This window comes from Erigeron canadensis, chromosome 9 (assembly GCF_010389155.1).
Source record: "Erigeron canadensis isolate Cc75 chromosome 9, C_canadensis_v1, whole genome shotgun sequence".
NCBI lineage: Eukaryota > Viridiplantae > Streptophyta > Magnoliopsida > Asterales > Asteraceae > Erigeron > Erigeron canadensis.
Window position 1 is genome coordinate 3,166,444 of NC_057769.1, and position 20,960 is coordinate 3,187,403.

At 32.6% G+C, this 20,960-nt stretch overlaps 3 protein-coding genes across 3 annotated transcripts; 1 reads left to right on the plus strand and 2 right to left on the minus strand.

Annotated features, from left to right (window-relative positions):
* Positions 1 to 792: 792 nt before the first annotated feature.
* LOC122581524 (zinc finger protein ZAT1-like) lies at positions 793 to 7,701 on the plus strand. The gene is made up of 2 exons (XM_043753753.1): positions 793 to 1,499; positions 7,248 to 7,701. The coding sequence occupies exons 1-2, from the start codon at positions 1,039 to 1,041 to the stop codon at positions 7,699 to 7,701; spliced, it is 915 nt and encodes a 304-aa protein (XP_043609688.1). The 5' UTR covers positions 793 to 1,038.
* A 1,784-nt stretch (positions 7,702 to 9,485) lies between these two features.
* On the minus strand, positions 9,486 to 14,157 carry LOC122581762 (ras-related protein RABE1c-like). Its single transcript, XM_043754037.1, has 9 exons — positions 13,886 to 14,157; positions 13,669 to 13,799; positions 11,735 to 11,807; positions 11,540 to 11,640; positions 10,767 to 10,832; positions 10,561 to 10,658; positions 10,406 to 10,468; positions 10,187 to 10,279; positions 9,486 to 9,725 (listed from the first exon to the last, which is right to left on the minus strand). Exons 2-9 carry the CDS (start codon positions 13,739 to 13,741, stop codon positions 9,642 to 9,644), a joined length of 651 nt encoding a protein of 216 aa, XP_043609972.1. The 5' UTR covers positions 13,742 to 13,799; positions 13,886 to 14,157; the 3' UTR covers positions 9,486 to 9,641.
* A 4,258-nt stretch (positions 14,158 to 18,415) lies between these two features.
* LOC122582067 (40S ribosomal protein S15a) lies at positions 18,416 to 20,873 on the minus strand. Its single transcript, XM_043754417.1, has 4 exons — positions 20,767 to 20,873; positions 20,162 to 20,312; positions 19,910 to 20,070; positions 18,416 to 18,693 (listed from the first exon to the last, which is right to left on the minus strand). Exons 2-4 carry the CDS (start codon positions 20,292 to 20,294, stop codon positions 18,595 to 18,597), a joined length of 393 nt encoding a protein of 130 aa, XP_043610352.1. The 5' UTR covers positions 20,295 to 20,312; positions 20,767 to 20,873; the 3' UTR covers positions 18,416 to 18,594.
* Positions 20,874 to 20,960: the final 87 nt, after the last annotated feature.

Below are 20,960 nucleotides of genomic sequence, written 5' to 3' on the forward strand. Positions count from 1 at the left end.
CCGCTTGTAGAATTAGAATTCCTGCACATATAGCTAGCTTCTATATAGTGCTAAATGCTAATAACTACTTTGAAAAATATATCGATTCAACCTTCTAGATTTTTTGAATTTCAAGTTTCAAATATATATATATATATCGATCTAGAAATTATTTCGGAAAGTCCATATTGTGATACAATTAAGCTAAAACACTCCCGTCACTCCTTCTAGTATGGTTTTATTTGTTATTCAAGATTCTAATTAAGAAGAAAAAGCTAGAAGAAAAAATTTGTTGAGTCAATAATGATATTAAGGACCTAGCTATATTTGGATCACAACTATAAAGAAACTAGATACTTAGAAAGGACTAATTGAAATGATACTTCTTAATATAATCTAACTATAGGGTATGTAACTAAGCTGGTTAATTATTTGTTAATTCATGTATAACTAAACGTTTAAAGTGATAACAAAACATTAGCCGATTAACGTGTAGTCCGGTAATTAACACACATTTTTTCCCCAGAAGGGATTTACTAAATACAGTCTTTAGAGCTGTGTTTAAGGTGCATAAATTGTTTATATATTTATCATGAAAATTAAGATACGGACTTTTAATACAGAAGGTATTGTATTTAGCATTTCGTTTTACAGAATATTACTTTTACAATTATCATTTGGGAAAAAGAACTATATCTCCTAATTAAATAGAAACACACGCGCGTGAGGTGCACGTACATGAACGTATATAAGATGAATTTCCTGGAACTTTCGTCGATCGATCTATTCCTTAACCACAGCAATTACCAATCTTTTACAGGCGTACGTACGCGCTCACTTACACGCCCCTCATCTTTGCTTCAAGTTTCAACAACACACATCACTCCACATACACACACACACACACACATAATAAACTTAAACTATATATATATACCACCAAACCCTCACTCCAAAACATAAAACCATATATTCCAACAACACTATAAAGGCTTAAGACATTATCCTTTTGTGTCACACCAAACATATCAACTTAATTAATTATACGTACAAATTAAAATGACAGTGAAGAGAAGCTGGGAAGACGATCAAGAAGTCGAGAAGTTAGCCATGGCAAATTGCTTAATGCTGCTATCACGTGTCGGTGAATCGGGTGGTCGGGTTTTTAATTGCAAAACATGTAACAAAGAATTTAAATCATTTCAAGCTCTAGGGGGGCACCGTGCAAGTCACAAACGTACTAAATTATTATTATCATCAAATAATAATCAAGTACAATTATCTCCACCGAAACCTAAGTCCCACGAATGTTCTATTTGCGGCCTAGAGTTCGCGATTGGACAAGCGTTGGGTGGTCATATGAGACGACATCGTGACATTATTAGCAACGAGAAAATCGGTGTGGTCGTTTTGCCTAAGAACGGAAAAAGAGGCGGGTTGTGTGATCTGGATTTGAACCTGACACCTTATGAAAATGATATGAAGCTGTGGAGTACTAGTGTTAAAACGACTCTTGCTACGTAAATTTAAACGAAAAGGTGTCGTTCTTTCTTGAAAGTACGTACGTGCGTAGTATATATATGAAGTTGATGGCATTGGTATATAGTCATCACTGGATCGATTTTGTATATATAATTCAGGATTATATGTATATTCTAGATTTTAAATTTATGTACTGATATTTTGATCTTTTTTATTTTTGAGTTTAATTAATTAAGTAAGTTTTGTGTAGAATCTAGGTAGGTAATAGAGCCTATATTTAATTTCATATAAAACAAGTTCGTTTATTATTTACCTAGCTTAATTGTATATATACTTAACGTATTTGATTTCTGTTTTTGATTTTTTTTATTTTTTTCATAGTAATAAGTACGGAAACAAATTAAAAAGCAAGAAACCATGTTAAAATAGATAATGACGGCGACCGCTGGCGGTGGTGGTAACAGTGGCATCGTTAAGTGAGATACATAATTGATGTCACTACAAACAATATTGCATTTTTCACACTTTTAATGAATGTGAAAAAATAAAAAATTTTGTTACGCTTTGTTGTGTGTAAAAACATATAGACATAAAACTGTGAAAAAATTTCTCCACACTAAAAAGTATGTAGAACTAAAAGTTCACACTTTTTAGTTGCCGTGAACAAATGAGGTGTTACAAAATAATTATGAAATTTCACACTAAAAAGTGTGAATTCATAGTTGTACAAACTTTTTGGTGAAGGAAAATTTCTACACACTTTTATTTTTATATATTTTTATACATAAAAAAGTGTGACAAAATTTTTAATTTGTTTACATAAAATAAAATTGAAGCTTAAAAAAGTTTTGGTCAAAATAATAAAAAGTTAAAACACTAAACATATCAGTATATCTTTTAGTATCACAAAAATTAACACCGTTAGCAACAAATAAGCCGTTAGAAACTAAGAGACTACATTAGCGACTAATTTATGGGAAGACGCAAATTAACGACATCTTTAGAGATGCTTTTATCAAATGACGCCAATTGACGACACCATTAGCGATGTACAATAGGAAGTCGCAAAGTTAGCGATATCATTAGCCACATGTTCAAGAACGTCGCAATTGCGACTTAATTTGCTACAACTTTTGCGACTTTGTAAAATTCAAATATTTTGCGATTCGATTTTCGACTTAGGTTGCGACAATGACAACGAGGGTGTCACTAAACAAATCTCTACTCGCATCGCAAAATAGCGACTTCTAATTGTGAGTCGCTATGTTTGTCTCTAAATGATTGTTTTCTTGTAGTGGACGACGTATAGGTTGTGAGGTAACGGAAAACTTCCCCTATGTATGTATAGTATAGGGATTAGTTTTTTAAAATATAAATAATTTTACGTGAATTGTCATAGTGTGTGTGCAACTTCATTAATTCATATTCATTATATGTAATGGAATTTTAAATCATGTGCGTTCTATGTATCCGTGTATATGTGGCAATCATATAAGCTGTCACTTGTAAATTTTTTGTTGGTCGAATACATACAATGCACACGATTTTAATGTTCATTACTTACAACGCACAAGCTAGATTGAAGTTCGACACACATTATGATAATTTGTATAAAGTTGTTTACATTTTGAAATACGAATCCCATGTGTATATATATATAATAGTATGAAAAATGGTTGAAAAATAAAATCGGTCTTTATAAAACGAGCCGTTTAACACGCTCCAACCTCATACTCACACACTTTAGCCCCTTCTCCATGGAGAAGGGAAATCACGAGTTCACGACGGCAACAAAGACGATGTAGTAGTGTCAATAATTTTCTTCAAGACGTGGAGGACGGCTGGTGTCGTTATAATTATTTTACTGGGGACGGCGCGGTTGCACATCAAATTTAGTTACCGTGGACAGGAGTTAATTGCTTGAGGTCGTCCTTGGTTGTGAGTCTAGAAGAGTAAGAACTACATTACACAGTCAAATTAGTACTAGTACATAACATACGGCTGCTTACGTAACCACTTCAATTCATTTTCAAACAAGCTAGAGAACTCTGTTACATATATTTTTCTATATTAATTGGGCCCCGTATGCAGTTTTTCCAATTGACACACCATGCTTAAAACCCAAATAACTATATATATTATATGGGTATGTTTTACTATTTTTATTTTTCATATTTTTAAACAACTACAAAATTCACTAAAAATTTATATAACTTTAAACCATAACTCTCTCAGTTTATATGTTGTTCGAAGAGATATGTTTCTCTATGCGCTATAAAACTTAAATGGAATTTTACTAAGTTCTCTTTATCTATATGTTGTATGTAAAATGATAAAGGGATAAAAAGGGCAAAGGAAAGATAAGTAAGCGGTTCGAAGAACCTCAAACCTGGGAAGTATAATGGTGTAAATGGTAATTCATTACCCAAATTCAATAGAAAAGACTTTAAAGGATCGAATCATCTTAACTCTTTTTGTCAATCATTTCACGGAAAGTTTCCAATAAAGTAACACCATAGCTGAAGGTCATGATTTTTTTATATATAATTCTTTTAGAACTACGAGTGTTAGACGATAATGGTTCAAATGCAGCAGTGACATCTAAATAGGACAATATGCTTTAAGTTGAAATCCACGTAATTTTGTAGAACAAATTAAAAGTGATAACAATATGCCCATACGCTCTCAAGAGGTAAATGTCTGAAATCATGGATGCCGTCCCTCCCTCCCTCAAACTCACGACCACCACTAGCCACCACCAGGGATGCCGTCCACCACCATCAAAACCACCCAAAATCATCTTCAAACATCATCTATCAACATCTAATAACAATTCATGGTGATTTGAGTAATCAAAGCCTTGAAATCTAAGTCTAATAATAAGATTTAATATGAAAAACCTCCCTCTCTTCTTCTCTTTTCTTGGCTGATTTTGAACAACCCCAAGACCCCTAAAAATCATCTTTAATCATCAAACACTGTTGTATATCATTAGATCTAAATCCTTGGGGCAGAAACAAGGTATATGGAAGCCGAAAAGACCACCCTTCTTCTCCATGAAGGGCTGGTCGAAATTTAAATGGGTGAAAATCCATATATTCTCTTTTCATTTCATCTTCTAAATCCTCTTCAATGATTTGTCTATGCATCATTGATGTTTGGCCTTTGGGTTCAAACCCTTAATCATTGTTTAAGATAAAAGAATGATGAATTTAGTTACTATTATATTTCTAGTATATTTTAAATTATTTTCATTGGGATTCATCACTAAAAAGTTTATTCTTATTATTCCTTATTAGATCCAAGTTGATTTTATTTTTTTGTTGTATATTCTTTGTTCTTGTTTGTATGTGATAAATTATGTTGGATCTAATGATTGGATAACATAAGAAAAATAAGAAATGTAAAGTAAACTCTTTGACTCATTAACATGAGTAAAGATTTATTAATTAATGTACTTTTGTTTGGATCTATGCATGTGAAAGAAATTCCAACAAATTGTATGGTTTCACATCTTAAATCCTTACACTAGAATATAGTTAATATTTTCATCAATCATGTCATATCACTTTTGTATTAATACATACTTGTGCACTTTAACTACAAGTGTACCGCACACGCATGAGTATGAGCACAAGTATGTGATGATCCAAAAGATTCATATGTGTATATATAAGTTTATACTTATATGTTTTCTCTAGTGCACTTGGGAAAACACCTACCGATTGTATGGTCTTGGGTGCACTAGTGTGTTCATGCAAACGATTATACCTATCCGAAACACCACATCCTTGAATTGACGGGAACCGGTATCATGTATGGTCTCGTCGGCATCAACACGTACATATAAATATAAAGTATATGTAAGTATATGTTTAAGATGGAATTAATACAAGACACTTTTATAAGATCTACATTTATTTGTCATCTTAAATGATAAACTCAACAACCAACTAAATAAACTTTAAACCATACTTTCAATAAAGCTTTAGGGTGATGAAAACCTTTAAAAATAATCCAACACTAACATCCTATACTAAAATAAATTATATTTTCTTCTATAGGGCATACTTAATCAACTCATCCATTCTCATCATCTAGACTCTCTAAAGATGATATCTCCTTAGCCCCATCTTACTATTATATTTTGGGCTGCAATACATACTCTTACTTTTATGAACACAAGCACATGCACAACGGTATACAAGGCTATTATAAGTTACTATGTTCACAACAAGTCCTCACAATCATGATACGTTAATTATGGATTTAAATGTGGATATGTTGAATAGCACTATTTGGGTTGACACACCCCACCCGACATAAACACGGCGGGGAGCCGAACAGGTGACACATAGCTAAACGTTTTATTAAAACCTAAGAGACTCACCAACATTATGTTGACACAATTTAGTATGTATTGCAGGTGATTAGCTGTTGTCATGCTCGGAATGCTACTTGCATGTTGTTCGCTTGTACTTGTTGAATAAATACCCTACCCACCATGCCTTCTAGTGCTCCATCTTTTTCTAAAAGATATGGACTCGTAGATCAAATGTCATTTCTTAATGTTTTCAAATCAAAACTATTTCGATTTCATGTAATGTATTTGGATCCTTGAATAATTATGTTTTATAAAATGCAAGTTTTAAAACGACTACGTTTTGAGTCGTTCAATATACTCTTGTGTTGTGATATTATGAAAGTCACGCCCCACCCGTTGACCCGTATGTGATCGACTTGTATACTTGTGATCATAGCAATATTCGTGCATATGTGATCAAGAATCCAAATCTTCACATAATTGTATAACGGATGATAATTCATGCCTTTACACAATTATAAACTTCAAAATTATACATAAGTTATTCAGAAAGCAATCAAAAAACAATTTTCATGTAAAAAATATACATTGGTTGGGCTTGATTTGAAAAGTTCTCAAAGGTTCTCGTAAAACAAAAGTTGTCAAAATAACTTTTCACTATATATACAATATATATATATTTTCTTATACATCATTTTGAGTATTAAGTATTAACTCAAAGATCCAAGATATACCAGAGTAACACCCTCCTCAAATCTTATATTATAACTTCAAAATACTCAAATATTTTTCTCTTTTATTAACTATTTTAATAGCCTTACCTAATATATCTATAATATCATTATTTATATAATTTATAATGTAAATCTGTCAAGCCTTAAAATAAAAATACATTACATCCTTTAACATCAATTAATTTTACATTACTAACATTGTCTCCCCCACCATCTGTCACCTCCACCACCGTTCCCTGCAGTCGCCACTGCCGCCGCCACCACCACCCCGTGCCGCTATTACTATCGCCGTTGTATTACACGGGCATATGACTTGTTAATTTTTACGAAAGATTTTTTTTCATTTTCCCTTTTTTGAACTATGTCTACGTAAATCCGTAAATGAATACCTACAATATGGGTGATTTATACATCATATACATGGTAATTACAACAACACCAATGATGGTCCACACCTTGACTAAGACTCAACAAGTTTTGACATAAACAAATCTTGACTCTTTCGTCAAAGACTTCCGCAAACTTCCTCGAATCTTTAAAAAAAAAGACCAATGCAACAATAAGTTTCGTATAATCTATCCTAACGCGCTCACCACGTCATCATTTTCTAATGGTCCATATATATAGGTTAAAATGGTAACAAGAAGTATATAAACACATTAAGACTTTTCTATATAACTCACTCTACTCTAGCTATTTTGCTAGTGTCGTTTTTTGTAAATTTTGAAAATGATGATCAAGAGAGGTTGGGAAGACGATAAGGAGATCGAGCATTTGGCAATGGATAACTGCTTGATGCTTCAGACTCCCACGGATCAATCAAGTGCAACATCCACGATGGGCCGAACGTTTCATTGTAAGTCATGCAACAAGGGGTTTAAGTCATTTCAAGCTTTGGGTGGCCACCGTGCTAGCAGCCACAAGCGGTTCAAATTGTTGGACCAACAACCAAAGGCCGAGTTGCCACCAAAGGCTAAAACGTACGAGTGCTCAGTTTGTGGACTTGAGTTTGAACTTGGTCAGGCGCTAGGTGGTCATATGAGGCGACATCGTGACATAGTGGTGGGGAGAGAGCTTTTACCAATGGCGTCTAGCTCGACGGGTTTGGGTTTAGATTTGGATTTAAATTTGACACCGTATGAGAATGATCTGAAGCTGTTAAACCGGCCGGTGGTGATTTGAAACTCAATTAACTAGTTATTAGTTACTACCATCATTTAAAATAATATGCTAATTTAAAGTTATAAGGATGTCCATTCAGAAGTCAAAAGTTTATATTTCTAGGCTAGGATCACAATACTCGATTAAACTAAATCCTATCTAGGGAGTTTTTCTTGTGTCTTGGGTCACTTCTTTCATTTAATTTCCGAATTTGCTTGCGACAAGTCCTAGCATTAGTATGAGTTTGTTGACCTCGTAAGGGTAATCCATCTTGATGACGAATTCCATGATATGATAACAAGATATAGAAATTAATCGTGCGATGTCTACTCGTTCTCCCCTCTTCAATTCCCAATGAACAACATGATCTTGACCTATCATTTGTTCAATTTGGTCGATCTGATACTGTAATTGGCATGAGTTTTTTTACTCTTTTCATAATCATCGCAATTAATGTTTCATGATGAGTCTAGATATGTTGTACTAGTTTATATCTAGATTATTGCTATAATTGTATCTTTTGACAACTAGCACCTTACTAGTTGTTTTTATTAATAAAACTTTTTGCCGTTCTAAAAAAAACTAAATCCATCTAATTTACATACTAAGAATCACAATTCAAGTACGAAACAGTGGATAACAATAAGGACAAAGGTCTTAATAAGATCATATTAGATATTTACACTAAACCGTCAAATGTATGGTTTAATCTGGTGTGATATTTTATCTAACCAAATAATCCAAAACAAGTTAGTGTAACTTTTGGAGTAACATTACATCACATAAAACCAACTATTTTTAAGTTTTATTTTAACCATAAGTCATTTAATGAATGATGATGAATAAGTTTTATTTTAACCATAAGTCATTTAATGAATGATGATGAATGAGGTCTACTTTAATATGGTAGTCTTTTTAACAACTTTGTATCCGGAGTCCGGACTAACCAGAAATCCCAATGAACATTTTCAAACATTTTTACTAACCATCCGAAGATGTTTACAAAACAAAGACCTCGTAACATTTTACCTTGGTGGTCAAATGGGAATGTTGTAATTTCAGTGATTATAGATTAAACTTGTGGCATTGGTTGTAAGTTTTCAATTTGATTATCATTGTAATGATAGTAGCTTATGTATAATAATTTCTCGTATCAGATCTTTCAAAATGAACAATAAATCGTCTCTCATTTGATCATTGATACCTGATGTAGGCTTAGATCTTCTTTGATTATTCACTTCGTTTTATTTTTGTATTGATCATTGATTTTATAGTTTTCTTCATCACATTTGCAATGCTTGGTTCACCCTCTTGGATACCTTCACTTGTATTCCTGTCTTTGGGCTGGGTTTCGATTAATATTTAGACTACTTTAACCCCTAGATATAAAATTTAACCCAGATACTTCATTCAATTGCTAACTTACCAATTCGATTATATTGCATCTTACCCGAGAGCATGGTTAACCATTTACCTATTTAATTTATATAGTCGATACGTTTTTTTATTATAATGTCACATACAGAAAGACTCCAATACAAAGGTTAAAATTTAACTCCATGCACAAGGTTGTTTGAGTCTTTCAGAGAACGAGATCATTACGTAGAATGTGACACTTCATATGGGTAACATCACTACCATAACTCAGAATAAAACATATGAAACATTTTCCCAAAATAGGATGAGGGGGCTGTAATAGTTGCAGGTTTATTTTTCACATGTTCTAGCAGGTTTGGATGTATGTTGCACAAATCTAAGACGATACTTATCACCTAGTAACCCAACCTAATAGTGAAACACAAAGATTGTGAAGCAAAATATAAGTATCCTGCAAGAAGATGGAATCCAGTAATTGAAACCTATGTTTATCACACACTAACACAAAATGTTTAGAAAGAATAGCAGATAAGTAGAAAATTACAAAAGACCCCCAATATATCATGTTGTCGTCACAGTTAATTTTAAGAACCACAGCAAGCAGATTTCTGTGCAGCTTGACTACTCCCAGCTCCCCCGTCTGCTTGGCTGATCTTAATTGTCGTTGGCTACAGTGGAAAATACAACCATAACATTGTCATTTTGTGATTCCAATACATCATCATCTTTCTAGATTTGATAATATTCTCGGTTCTAGTATAACTAGAGGCCACACGACGGGCAGGTCAGACAGAATGGATAAAGGATCAAAAATCAATTGGGTCTAGACACGTGCTTTTTGGTATGGTTTAGAGTCCCATACCACTTTGTGTCCAAAATTCTTGAAACTTTTTACAACTAAATTATGTGTCATATAATTATGAAAGCTATATAATTTTTATAAAAACCGAATATTTTCTCAAACAGAAAATGATTAAAGAAGATTTATACACAAAAATACAACTTGGGCAGCTATAGCATTGGCCATTTATAGATAGATACATAACCCAAGTCATTTGATTTTGCAAAGTAAATTTGGGTCTGACTTTGCCCCCTTTAACTAATAAATATATTAATGAAATTAACTTACCTCAGCCTTTGTATCGGTGTCAGAAAGCCTTTGCTTGATATCCTTCGCAATAGAAAAGAAAACTTGCTCCACATTTAGATTTGTTTTGGCACTCTGAATAAAACACAATACAGGAATTATTTAATAGGGTAAGAGGATACATATAATTTAGTTTGTTTTTCTTCATCTTAAACAAGTCATAAGAAGCTTAAAGAACAAGCACATCAATGGTTTACTTACGGTTTCAAAGAACTTAATACCATACTCATCAGCTAGTGCTTGGCCTTTTGCGGTAGGTACCGCCTGTCAAGAAAAGATTGTTGCCGTGAGTCACATTTTTCATTTTCTTAACTTCAGAGACTCACCATAAATTTCTTAGAGACTATAAAGGATACCCTTTTGCTTTCATCCATATCAGCTTTGTTTCCGACCAAGATCTTGTTAACATTGTCTGAGGCATGTTGTTCAATGTTGCGAATCCAATTTCTTATGTCTGGCAAAGGAAATGGAGAACAATAATCAATTAACTAGTTAACATAAAGCAGAAAAATAATGAAATTAAGGGTAGAAGGTGACAAAAGTGGAGGGAAGAAAACCTTACTATTGAATGATGACTCATCTGTAACATCATACACCAACAATATACCCATGGCTCCTCTGTAGTAAGCTAAAATTTTGAAGGAAAAGTGTGTAAATTACAAAGCTCAAAAGCATTATCAACACATACAAAATCTCCTAAGTATAAAATAAAGCAGTTCTCAGAAGTATAGCGCTTTCCTGTTCTGAATCCTGGATCCAGTCGCCACAGAAGTTATAATCACATATAAGATCTCGTAAACATAATATAATGCAGTTCTCAGAAGTATTACGCTTCTTTTCTGTCCTTAACCTTGAATCCAGTCATCAGAGGTCAAACCTATAGACACTAGTATAATCTAGTAGAGGTGGCACATTTGATTCATTTACTTATGAATACGTCGACTCGGGTGTGTTTTATCTCTCCGGGTCAAACTAAATAATAGTTTAAATGAAAGCAGACAAGTCTTTAAGAGTGAACTTTACTATATATGCATAAAATCTCTTTTAATGATATATTCACTAAAATAGATTTTAACTGAAATGGTGTAACCTTATAGCTATAGCTGCCATAACAATCATCTACTGGAAAAGGGTTGGAGAATACGTGTTTTTGGTCAACTCAACCCTACGCATAGAAAAAATAATCCATCTGATTTAAAAAGGTATTGACCCGACTACCCGAGCATTTTGGCACCTATGTAATCCAGGAATGTAATCTTGACAACTGAATGTATGTCATATGCCAAGCCACATCAACATGATCGACATAAATAGAAATAAAGTTATAAAACATACCAGTTGTAATTGTCCGGAACCGTTCCTGACCAGCAGTGTCCCAAATTTGGAGCTTGATCCGCTTTCCATCAAGCTCAATAGTTCTTATCTTAAAATCGATACTGCAATTCAAAAGAATTGTCTTCAAAGTGTCAAAATTATTCGTCAAAAAAAAAAAAGTCAATTGCTAGTTGAGAAATAATTAGATCAACTCACCCGATGGTGGTGATAAAACTAGTAGTGAAAGAGCCATCAGAAAAACGCAAAAGAAGGCAACTCTTTCCCACACCTTTGAGCAAAGCAAAATACGGCAAATGATTAATTTGTATGCAAAGTTAAACATAAACTATATTCTATCGATTTATCATACCATAGAAAAAGCATCCACGACAACCCAACATATATGTGAAATAAATGTGTATGTGTAATGTGTATGACAAGAAGTTGCAACAGAGTCAATGCTTAACTGTAGTTCTAGTGTTCTAATAATAATTGTGTCGTGGTATGCATCTACTAGAATTTAATGTAAAACATGCGATGTATGTTAAACGCTATTAGAAGAGTAGATTCATACATTGGTATGTAATGATGCATATCAATCTGCATTATTAATGTTGGTTGATGACGATTGTTGTCGTACACTTTTTGTTGTTTGACACATCTAATATGAGACAAGCATCTATCATTCGTGCACCTAAATGAACTTGAAAATTATTTGTAACATTCCTAATAAAGACAAACTTCGTCCAAGCTGTTTCAATATAGAACAACCAACGAAACTTGCTCCAATTTCCAAAATCAAACAACTATTTAAAAGGCATTGACATGGTTAGCAATGAACTTGAATTGTGAATATTTGTGAGTTGAATAAATGAAGAATATGAAACGTGTCATCAACCCTATACCTCTATGGTGTTTAAACCATTCTTCAAAGGGATTAATATTTCAAAACGTAAACAACTTTATATGAATTGTCATCATATATATGGAACTTCAATCTTTGTGCATTGTATGTAACAAACTTTCAAATCCCGTGCATTGTATGTATCCGAGTATATGTGGCAATCACATACGCTGCCACTTGTAAGTTTTTTATTGGTCGAATACATACAATGCACATGATTTGAAAGTTCATTACATACAATGCATATGATCAAAGTTCGATACACACTATGACAATTCATGTAAAGTTGTATACATTTTGAAGTACTAATCCCTTCTTCAAATGAAAATAGCCTAGCTTTCATGAGTTCTAATCTCCAAAATACAAAAGCTTAAATAACATTATTCTAGTAAATACTCTAAAGGTAGTAGCATACATTATGATCATGTCATTTGCATATAAACAAGAACATAATTATCCATGTCTTCTATTTTCCTCCGTTTCTCATGCCGTATCTATTAAACGTAACTATTACATTACGCAAATTTTACCAGAAGAAAAAGAAAAAACAAAAACACCACATAGTAACAAATATCTTTCACAAAAGAACCACAATATATACATACTTACATCTATGTACATATAAACTTGTATATCTATACTATATATTATAAAGCAGATTCCTCCTGTCTAAAATTTTAAGTTTCAACATTTATTTCTCCAAAATGCCCCTTCTATCAATTCTATATCACCAAATACCATTTCTCTCTCCTCAAATCTCAATCAATTATCTTTTTTCTCTCTCCTTCATAAATCATTTACCCCTCCAATTCATTCAAAATCTTTTATCTCACAAAACGTACAACAATAAATTATAAAAATTATATGGGTGTTCTTAAAATTTCATGCTCTTTCATTAGAGATGTCATTCGATATACTTTCAACGAATTTTTAAATCCGAGGGCGGAACCCATACGGTTAAGGCCTTTGGCTATCACACTTTATGACCTATCATCCCACCATCTCACCGCCGCAACGCGCGGGTACTTACTCTCGTAAAATAATAATACATCTAAAAATTCACTTTTTAACTTCAAACAAACACATTTATCAATATTTCATCATCCAAAATCCACAAATACGTCCGATTCAGAAATAAAACCACCAAATTAACCTAGATCCGTACATAAACAGACTCTATCAAAAAAATTAATAAAAAGTCATTATAATAATAATTAAAAAAAAAAGTAAATAATAAATAAGTTACCGCTATCGCCGATCAAAAGAAGCTTAATCAGGTAATCATAATCTGCTCTTGCCCTAGCCGGTGGAGCAGCCATTATATAAGCGTATATATATATATATATAGACACACACAGACACACTTCACAGTTATACCTGAAGAAAGAAAAAAAATCAAAACTAAAAAAAAAGAACAATTAACTAATTTTAATTTAATTAACATTTATAATTTAAATACAAACCAGATCAGATATGAGCAACGGATCTGCTAATATGCGCCAGCTTCCTCCGTTCTTCTTCTTCTTTCTACAATATGTGTTGATGAATTAATTTAAAATTTGTTTGTGAACGGTGCGCAGGTTAAGAGTTTCGGAGGCAAAAGTGGCGTAAGTTAACAAAAATTAATTAGGGAGGGAGATGATAGAAGAATGTTTGGTGATGGTGGACAAAAATATGCGTTTGTGTGTGATGATGGAAAAGGAAAATGGAGAGGGGAGTGTATGGTAACAACTTTGTGCCAGCGGTGCAGGCTGGATATATTGAGTTTACTTTCAGCTGGTGATTGTTGATTGGATAATTAACAATTTTATATAGATACCAACTTATGTTATTGAAATCAAATTTAGAATTTGATAATGTGACCACCCTAACTTTTATTAAGTTTCACTAAAATTGTGCTTTCACTTGTTTTATGCAAATTGGTGAATTTTAATTGGGTTTAATAATATGCAAAGTGGGTGATGATTAAAAAATGTATGGTATATAATTCTAGTAGAGGGATTGAATCATGTTGCATGTTGATTATTGCCGATAAATAAATGGCGACTTTTTGCATGTCTGATTGTTGTCGATGTCTCATCCGATGACACCCTTTACCGTAAGTTTTGATTCATGTACTTGCATCTTAATTTAAATTGACTAACATGTGCTAGTTATTTTAAAACATAAGATCATTCTCATTAATGATGTAAATATGAATTGACCGTTTTAAAAATAAATGAACATAATATTATATTGAATTAGCGTTCTCTAAGCCATGATCGTTTGTTCAGGCAACCTTGGCTTTAACCTTATTTTGCCCATGTGTCTTTTTATGAGTGTTTGTTTGGTATATTTTTTTAGTTAAAGTTAAGTGTAGGTTTGATTGTTAACGAGTGTAAAAAGGTTGAAATGTTGAATTAAGTTAGATTTATTTAGGTGAAAAAGAGAAATAAATTTTTCATGTTTTGGTTGATATAGATTGTGGACATGAATGGTGTAAGTCCATTGATAAGGTTTTTGACTTAGTAAGGGTCCATTTGAGTTCAAACATCGTTTCTCATATATATGGAATGGATTAAAAGGGATCGATGTTTTCGAAATTTTTAAGTTTCATCTCAGGTTTATGATATAGAATTAGGGAAAATGATCCGTATTCCAGACTTTACATAAGCTTAGGTACTGATACATTAAAAAAAGTTACAGATTAAATCTTTGAATTTAATAAACATACATAACCTCCCTTTCTGAATTTTTACATAAAACCCTACTGAATTTTACATAAGCCTCCATGTTTTACCTAAGATAGGTATTACATGTTTTACATAATCTTTTCTCATAAAATTATGGTTAAAATAATATACCGTTAATGAAATAGAAAAAAACCAACGACATCGATACACAATGATTTGCTATACAACTGTCAAGTTACCTGTTCGACAAGGTAGAATATAACGAGAAACAGCTAATCATTCATAGCCAACGGTGCAAACTTACGATACTGGACATGTGGCAATGATCCTTTAATCATCTAAGTATCTAACTACATCTATCTATCTAATCATGGTTGGTGGAAATAATAGACAGTGTGGTGGCTGATCAAACCTTTCATGTTTGTTAACTAGTGTTTCCAGGCCCACTTCTTCTTTGGAATTTTTGTTACGGTATAAAAGAGTACTAATGTTCAAATCATCGATTATTACTAACTAATTAAGTGTAAAATGTTACTGATATCATTGAGCTAATTGAAGGCCTATTCGTGGTTTTAAACCACGTTTATACTTTATTCTTCTTCTTTTGTCCAAAAAATTAAAAAAATATATACATCGTATTTCTCTTAGTGAAGCATACGATTTGAGATTTGAGAGATAGTATGTTCATATGACTAATAATGGAACCAAGTATATACTTCTTTCGATATGTATATAATAGTTTAGTAGTGTAGTCCAATGGATTTGGTGCGTATGTGTTTTGCATATAATGTTTGTGTTAAGAAAGATAAAAAGAGGAAAAATAGTAAGTAACAAAGATACTCATGGGCAACAAGGGTGTGATTATCTCGATGATCAAGTGGTTTTTCAAGGATATCGATCTTCAAAGTTTATGAGTAGTGGCAACTTCAAAAGAAAGATCGAGGGACATTCTACACTTGAATAGTGCGAGTCCAATATGATTTACAACGAGATTGGGCGTATAACTTAATATATACAATGTGTCAGTTTAAAACTAAGAATCAGTTGTAGATGGACGTGCTAGCATCTTACGCCTCAAAATCCATTGACGTTTCCTTTTCTTTTTTTCTTTTTTTTTTTCCAAACGGCGGGATTATTATTAAAAAAAACAAGACCAACTAGCAAGGTGCTAGTGGTCAAGACACAAAGATACAAAACTAAAATATTCAAAAATACATCTAGACTCATCCCAAAATCTAAGTTGTTAGGGAAACATGAGATCAGCAACTGGAAATACAAGCAAAACAACTCAAATCGACAAACCAAGTAACACTATAAGACTAGCGTCCAGTTTTTAAGCCACTCATCCCAACCAATGATGATCTTCGCTCGTCTATTTCAGAACCAAAGACAAGTTAATAATGGAGTCAATCAGCACGTTATCCCTTTTCTTAGAAGGGTTGAAAATGACGTCATTTTGAAACTTCCATAGCTCCCACCAACTTGTAAAAATAATAGTCGGCACCATGTCTTTAATCACCTTTTTTCTGGTCATGTTATCCACATATATGAGGAGGTCGACAGATTCAAGGTGAGTGGAGAGGTCCATTTCCAGCCACTTACAAATGGATTTCCAAACCTGTTTAGCAATGTAACAATCCAACAAGACATGAAAGGTAGTTCGATGTCATTTCCATAGCTTGGACAACGCAGTGAATTATGAGAAACTCCCCTAAACCAAAGATTGAATCGTGTATGATTACAATCCTTAACCATTCTCCACACATGGATATTAAATTTCCTTGGGACAACTTTATTCCAACGAGTGGTCCATTTCCAACCACTTACAAATGGATTTCCAAACCTGTTTAGCAATGTAACAATCCAACAAGACATGAAGGGTAGTTCGATGTCATTTCCATAGCTTGGACAACGCAGTGAATTATGAGAAACTCCCCTAAACCAAAGATTGAATCGTGTATGAATACAATCCTTAACCACTCTCCACACATGGATATTAAATTTCCTTGGGACAACTTTATTCCAACGAGTGGCTAGATAGTGTGAAGGTAAAGATATACTAACTTCCCTTGACGTTTCCTTTTTTGGGCACCTTAGTTGTGTGGTAAATTATTGATGGGTTTGGTTGTATCCTTTTAATGCACTTGGACCTCTTTATAGATATCGTTACCTTCAGGCCTCAATATATATCGTTACCAGTAGGAAACCAGAAAGCACTCATGAACTGAGCCTTATGGATAGATAAAATCGTCATGCAAATTCTGTTTTTTTGATAAAAGTCAAGACTTCTTACTTTTTGTAATCCAAATACAAACAAGGACTTGTCAGCCAAAACGTTTAACACCGAAAAAGTATTAAAAATTAAAAGTTACATTACAACATTTAATCTCTTTTTTTTAAGAACAAAAGGGTCGGATCACGGGTATCCGGAATACATTACAACATTTAATCTATCTGATCAATTTGACCCGTTCCACTTTAGCTAAATACTTTTTTGGTCATGAAAACATGAACACGACCCAAATCAGCTCATCTAAACTAAATAAATCAAAACTAAAAATTACTTTATTTGGATTTTGGAGGGCTGTGTTCTGATAGCTGAATGGCTAATAATCCAAAATATGCAATGTAAAAACTAAGAAGTAGGGGTGAGTATGGATCAGTTTGGTTCGGTTTTTCCTTAAAACCGAAACCAAAACCGATCCATTCGGTTTTTAGAAAACCAAAATCATTGGATTCGGTTTTTGTTCGGTTCGGTTTCTCGGTTTTCCGGTTCGGTTTGGATCAGTTTCGGTTTTTTTAATAAATTTTGTTTTTCAAGTTTTTTTAAAATATTATGTTATAAATTTAACTTTCAATTGTTAAGAAAAAAATATGATATAAAAATTCAAATACAGAGAAGTTTTTTATTAAATAATTATATTTTTTAGATGTTAAAATTTGTATAACTTTTATAAAACGAATTGTTTTACTGCACATTTTTATTAAAAATATACAATTTGTATTAATTTGTACAATAAAAAGATAAAAAGATTAAATTATTAACATATTTATAAATTATAAGTAATAAATATAAATGTAATATGATATAAAAATAAAACAAATTAAAATATATTTAGTTCGGTTCGGTTCGGTTTTGATCGGTTTTTTGGCATATGAAACCGAAAACCGAACCAATCCGTTCGGTTTTTAGAAAACGAAAACCAAACCAATGGATTTCATTCGGTTTTCGGTTTGGTTTTGTCGGTTTTTTTCGGTTTTTGGTTTTCCGGTTCGGTTTTTGCTCACCCCTAGTAAGAAGGGTGCATTTGTAACTGCAGATAGCCTCGTAATATAAAATCTTATAGCAGAAATTCATAAAAGATCATCCTGAAATGAAACAGGTCACCAAACGAAACAAAAACCAGGTGGCAGGTGCCTTCACAAAATTCGATATAATAATACAAAAGACTTAAACCCAAAATGCGTACACCTAAGACAGTCATAAAGTATCATGCTTTTCAGTAGAAGAAACCAAGAACTTTACCACCCACATTCTTCCTTCTAGCCTCTTCATGATCCATAATTCCGGCTGATGTAGTCAACACAATGTACCCAAACTGCAAGTTGCATTGTGCAATTAGTTAAACTCAAATCCAGAAAGTGTTCAGATGTGCATCTAGAAAATGATTCGGTTATACTAAACTAACAGAATCAGACTAATAGCTGTAACGAAACAAGCTGTAGATAGTAGTGGTTAAAAGTAAGTGTGCCCACTGCTTGAGGTTTTAAGATATATACAAGAAGCTCTCCCAGATATGTCATTCATGAATAATGATTTTATAAAAAAGGAATACTAAAAAGAGTTCTGAGAGACAAGTTATAGTTCTAAATGAGACTTCTGACTTGAAAAAGAAATCACAAACTAATGCAAAAGTGCTGACTTCGTGCATTGAACAAAACATCACAAGCAATGACCTTGATGCAGAAAAACAACATACCAAATCCCCTTCAAAAACAAGTATCAATGAAAAGTTTGGAGTTCAAGCTATTTTATCGGTATGTATTGTCATACTGAATCCGTAGTTACCAATATTGCAACATAACTAAAACACAAACTAAAAAGTCAAAGTCGAAAATCTAACATAAATTATAGAATCTTCATCCTTTAAGAAAATCATAGATTTAGAACAACCATACATGGGTATGAGATTTCACAAAATTATATTCAAACGTTAAAAGATGTTAAATTACAAGTTTAAATTGATAAATTTATATCTGAAACAATCTCTATGACCTTTCCGCAATCCTTGTAGTTATTTTTAAATTCTGAAATTCTTAATGGAAGAACTTGCCAGAACTAAAATGATACCCTCTATTCCTCTAAAGCAAAATGTTCAAGCTCACATTTGATAAAGATTACAAATATTAACATGTTACTAAACTGGCAAACAGCAAAACAAAGTGATGCAGTGGATGCACTACAAAGTATTCCAAACTCCACCACAAATAACTGTTGTACTATTCCTATTTGCTCTTTAGCTCTGTGTTCTCAAACTCACCCTTCGGCAGTTTGACATTTTATGACAATGCTTTTTCTCTAAGCCATCTTTGTAACATTTTTGAAAAGAGTATATGGGTGTGCTTCTAATGTTTAAAGTCTTATCAACTATGTAATTACAATATTCTGGAATTAGTAAACTATTTACAGATATGACTAACTCAACAATGACATTCTTGTTTTGAAGACTAAATAATAGTCATAAATACAAACAAACATAAAAACCGCAAGTCAAACAGTATTAGAAAAGAACAGGTACAAGTTATAAGACTAACTTGTCGAGAAGGCAAGAGCCTAGCAGTCCATGGTTCAATTTCTTTGACACCAACATCGAACCGAGGACTAATAACCCCACACTTGTTCAACCTTCCATTCAGTTCCACAACGATTTTACCGGACCTATGGTCGTCGACATACTCAAACTCACCAATGTATCCTACGAGATGTCCCAACAAACAACAATCAAAACTAGTTATTCAAATGTTCCAAAAATGCTTTTTTAACAAAAGGGTTAGAACAACATGTACCGTGTTTTTGCATAACCATAAGAAACTTGATAATAACTTTCGACGAAGGTCGAATCATGACTTGTCGTTTGCCACGCTTCTCGGCATTATACATGCTCTTAAGAGCATCATTCAGTACACTTACTCTCACCATCCTTAAATACTCAAAAAACTGTAAAAATAAAATATAATAAATTAATAATGCACATTAATATATAGATAATTAAAAATAAAAAAAATAAAAATAGCTCATTAAGTACTACTAGCTTAAAAATGTAACAAAATAGCAATTGGGTAACATCTATAAGTAACAATTATAAAATGTAATAATTATATCAGTTGTATCAAACATATAACCAGCAGTAAAAAAAAAAAAAAGAGTAACATATATAAGTATTTAAATTAGATGCACTGTATAAATGGTATCAATTTATAATACTAGCAGTAAAATAGTTACATATGTAAGTATTTTATATAAAATCGATGAACTAATGTATATATGCAGAGAGAATCAGGTACAAAAGCATATGAAAGAAAGAATTATACAGAATCATACAAAGATATTAAGCAAATTAAGTTGCAAACATATAGATATAATTTAATATGTTAATGAAAATAGGGTTTACCAAGAAAGCAAATGGCAGCGGCGTCTGGAGAGAGAGAGATCACATAGACTGAAAAATGAGTTAGGGTTTTGGGCTTTTAAAAGAGAGGAAGGCAAATGGGCTTTACTGTGTTCATTACAATTTACAAAAAGAAAAAATCTTATAAATTAAGTTTTTTTTTTTAGGGTTTTGTTAAATGAAACCATAAGAACTTT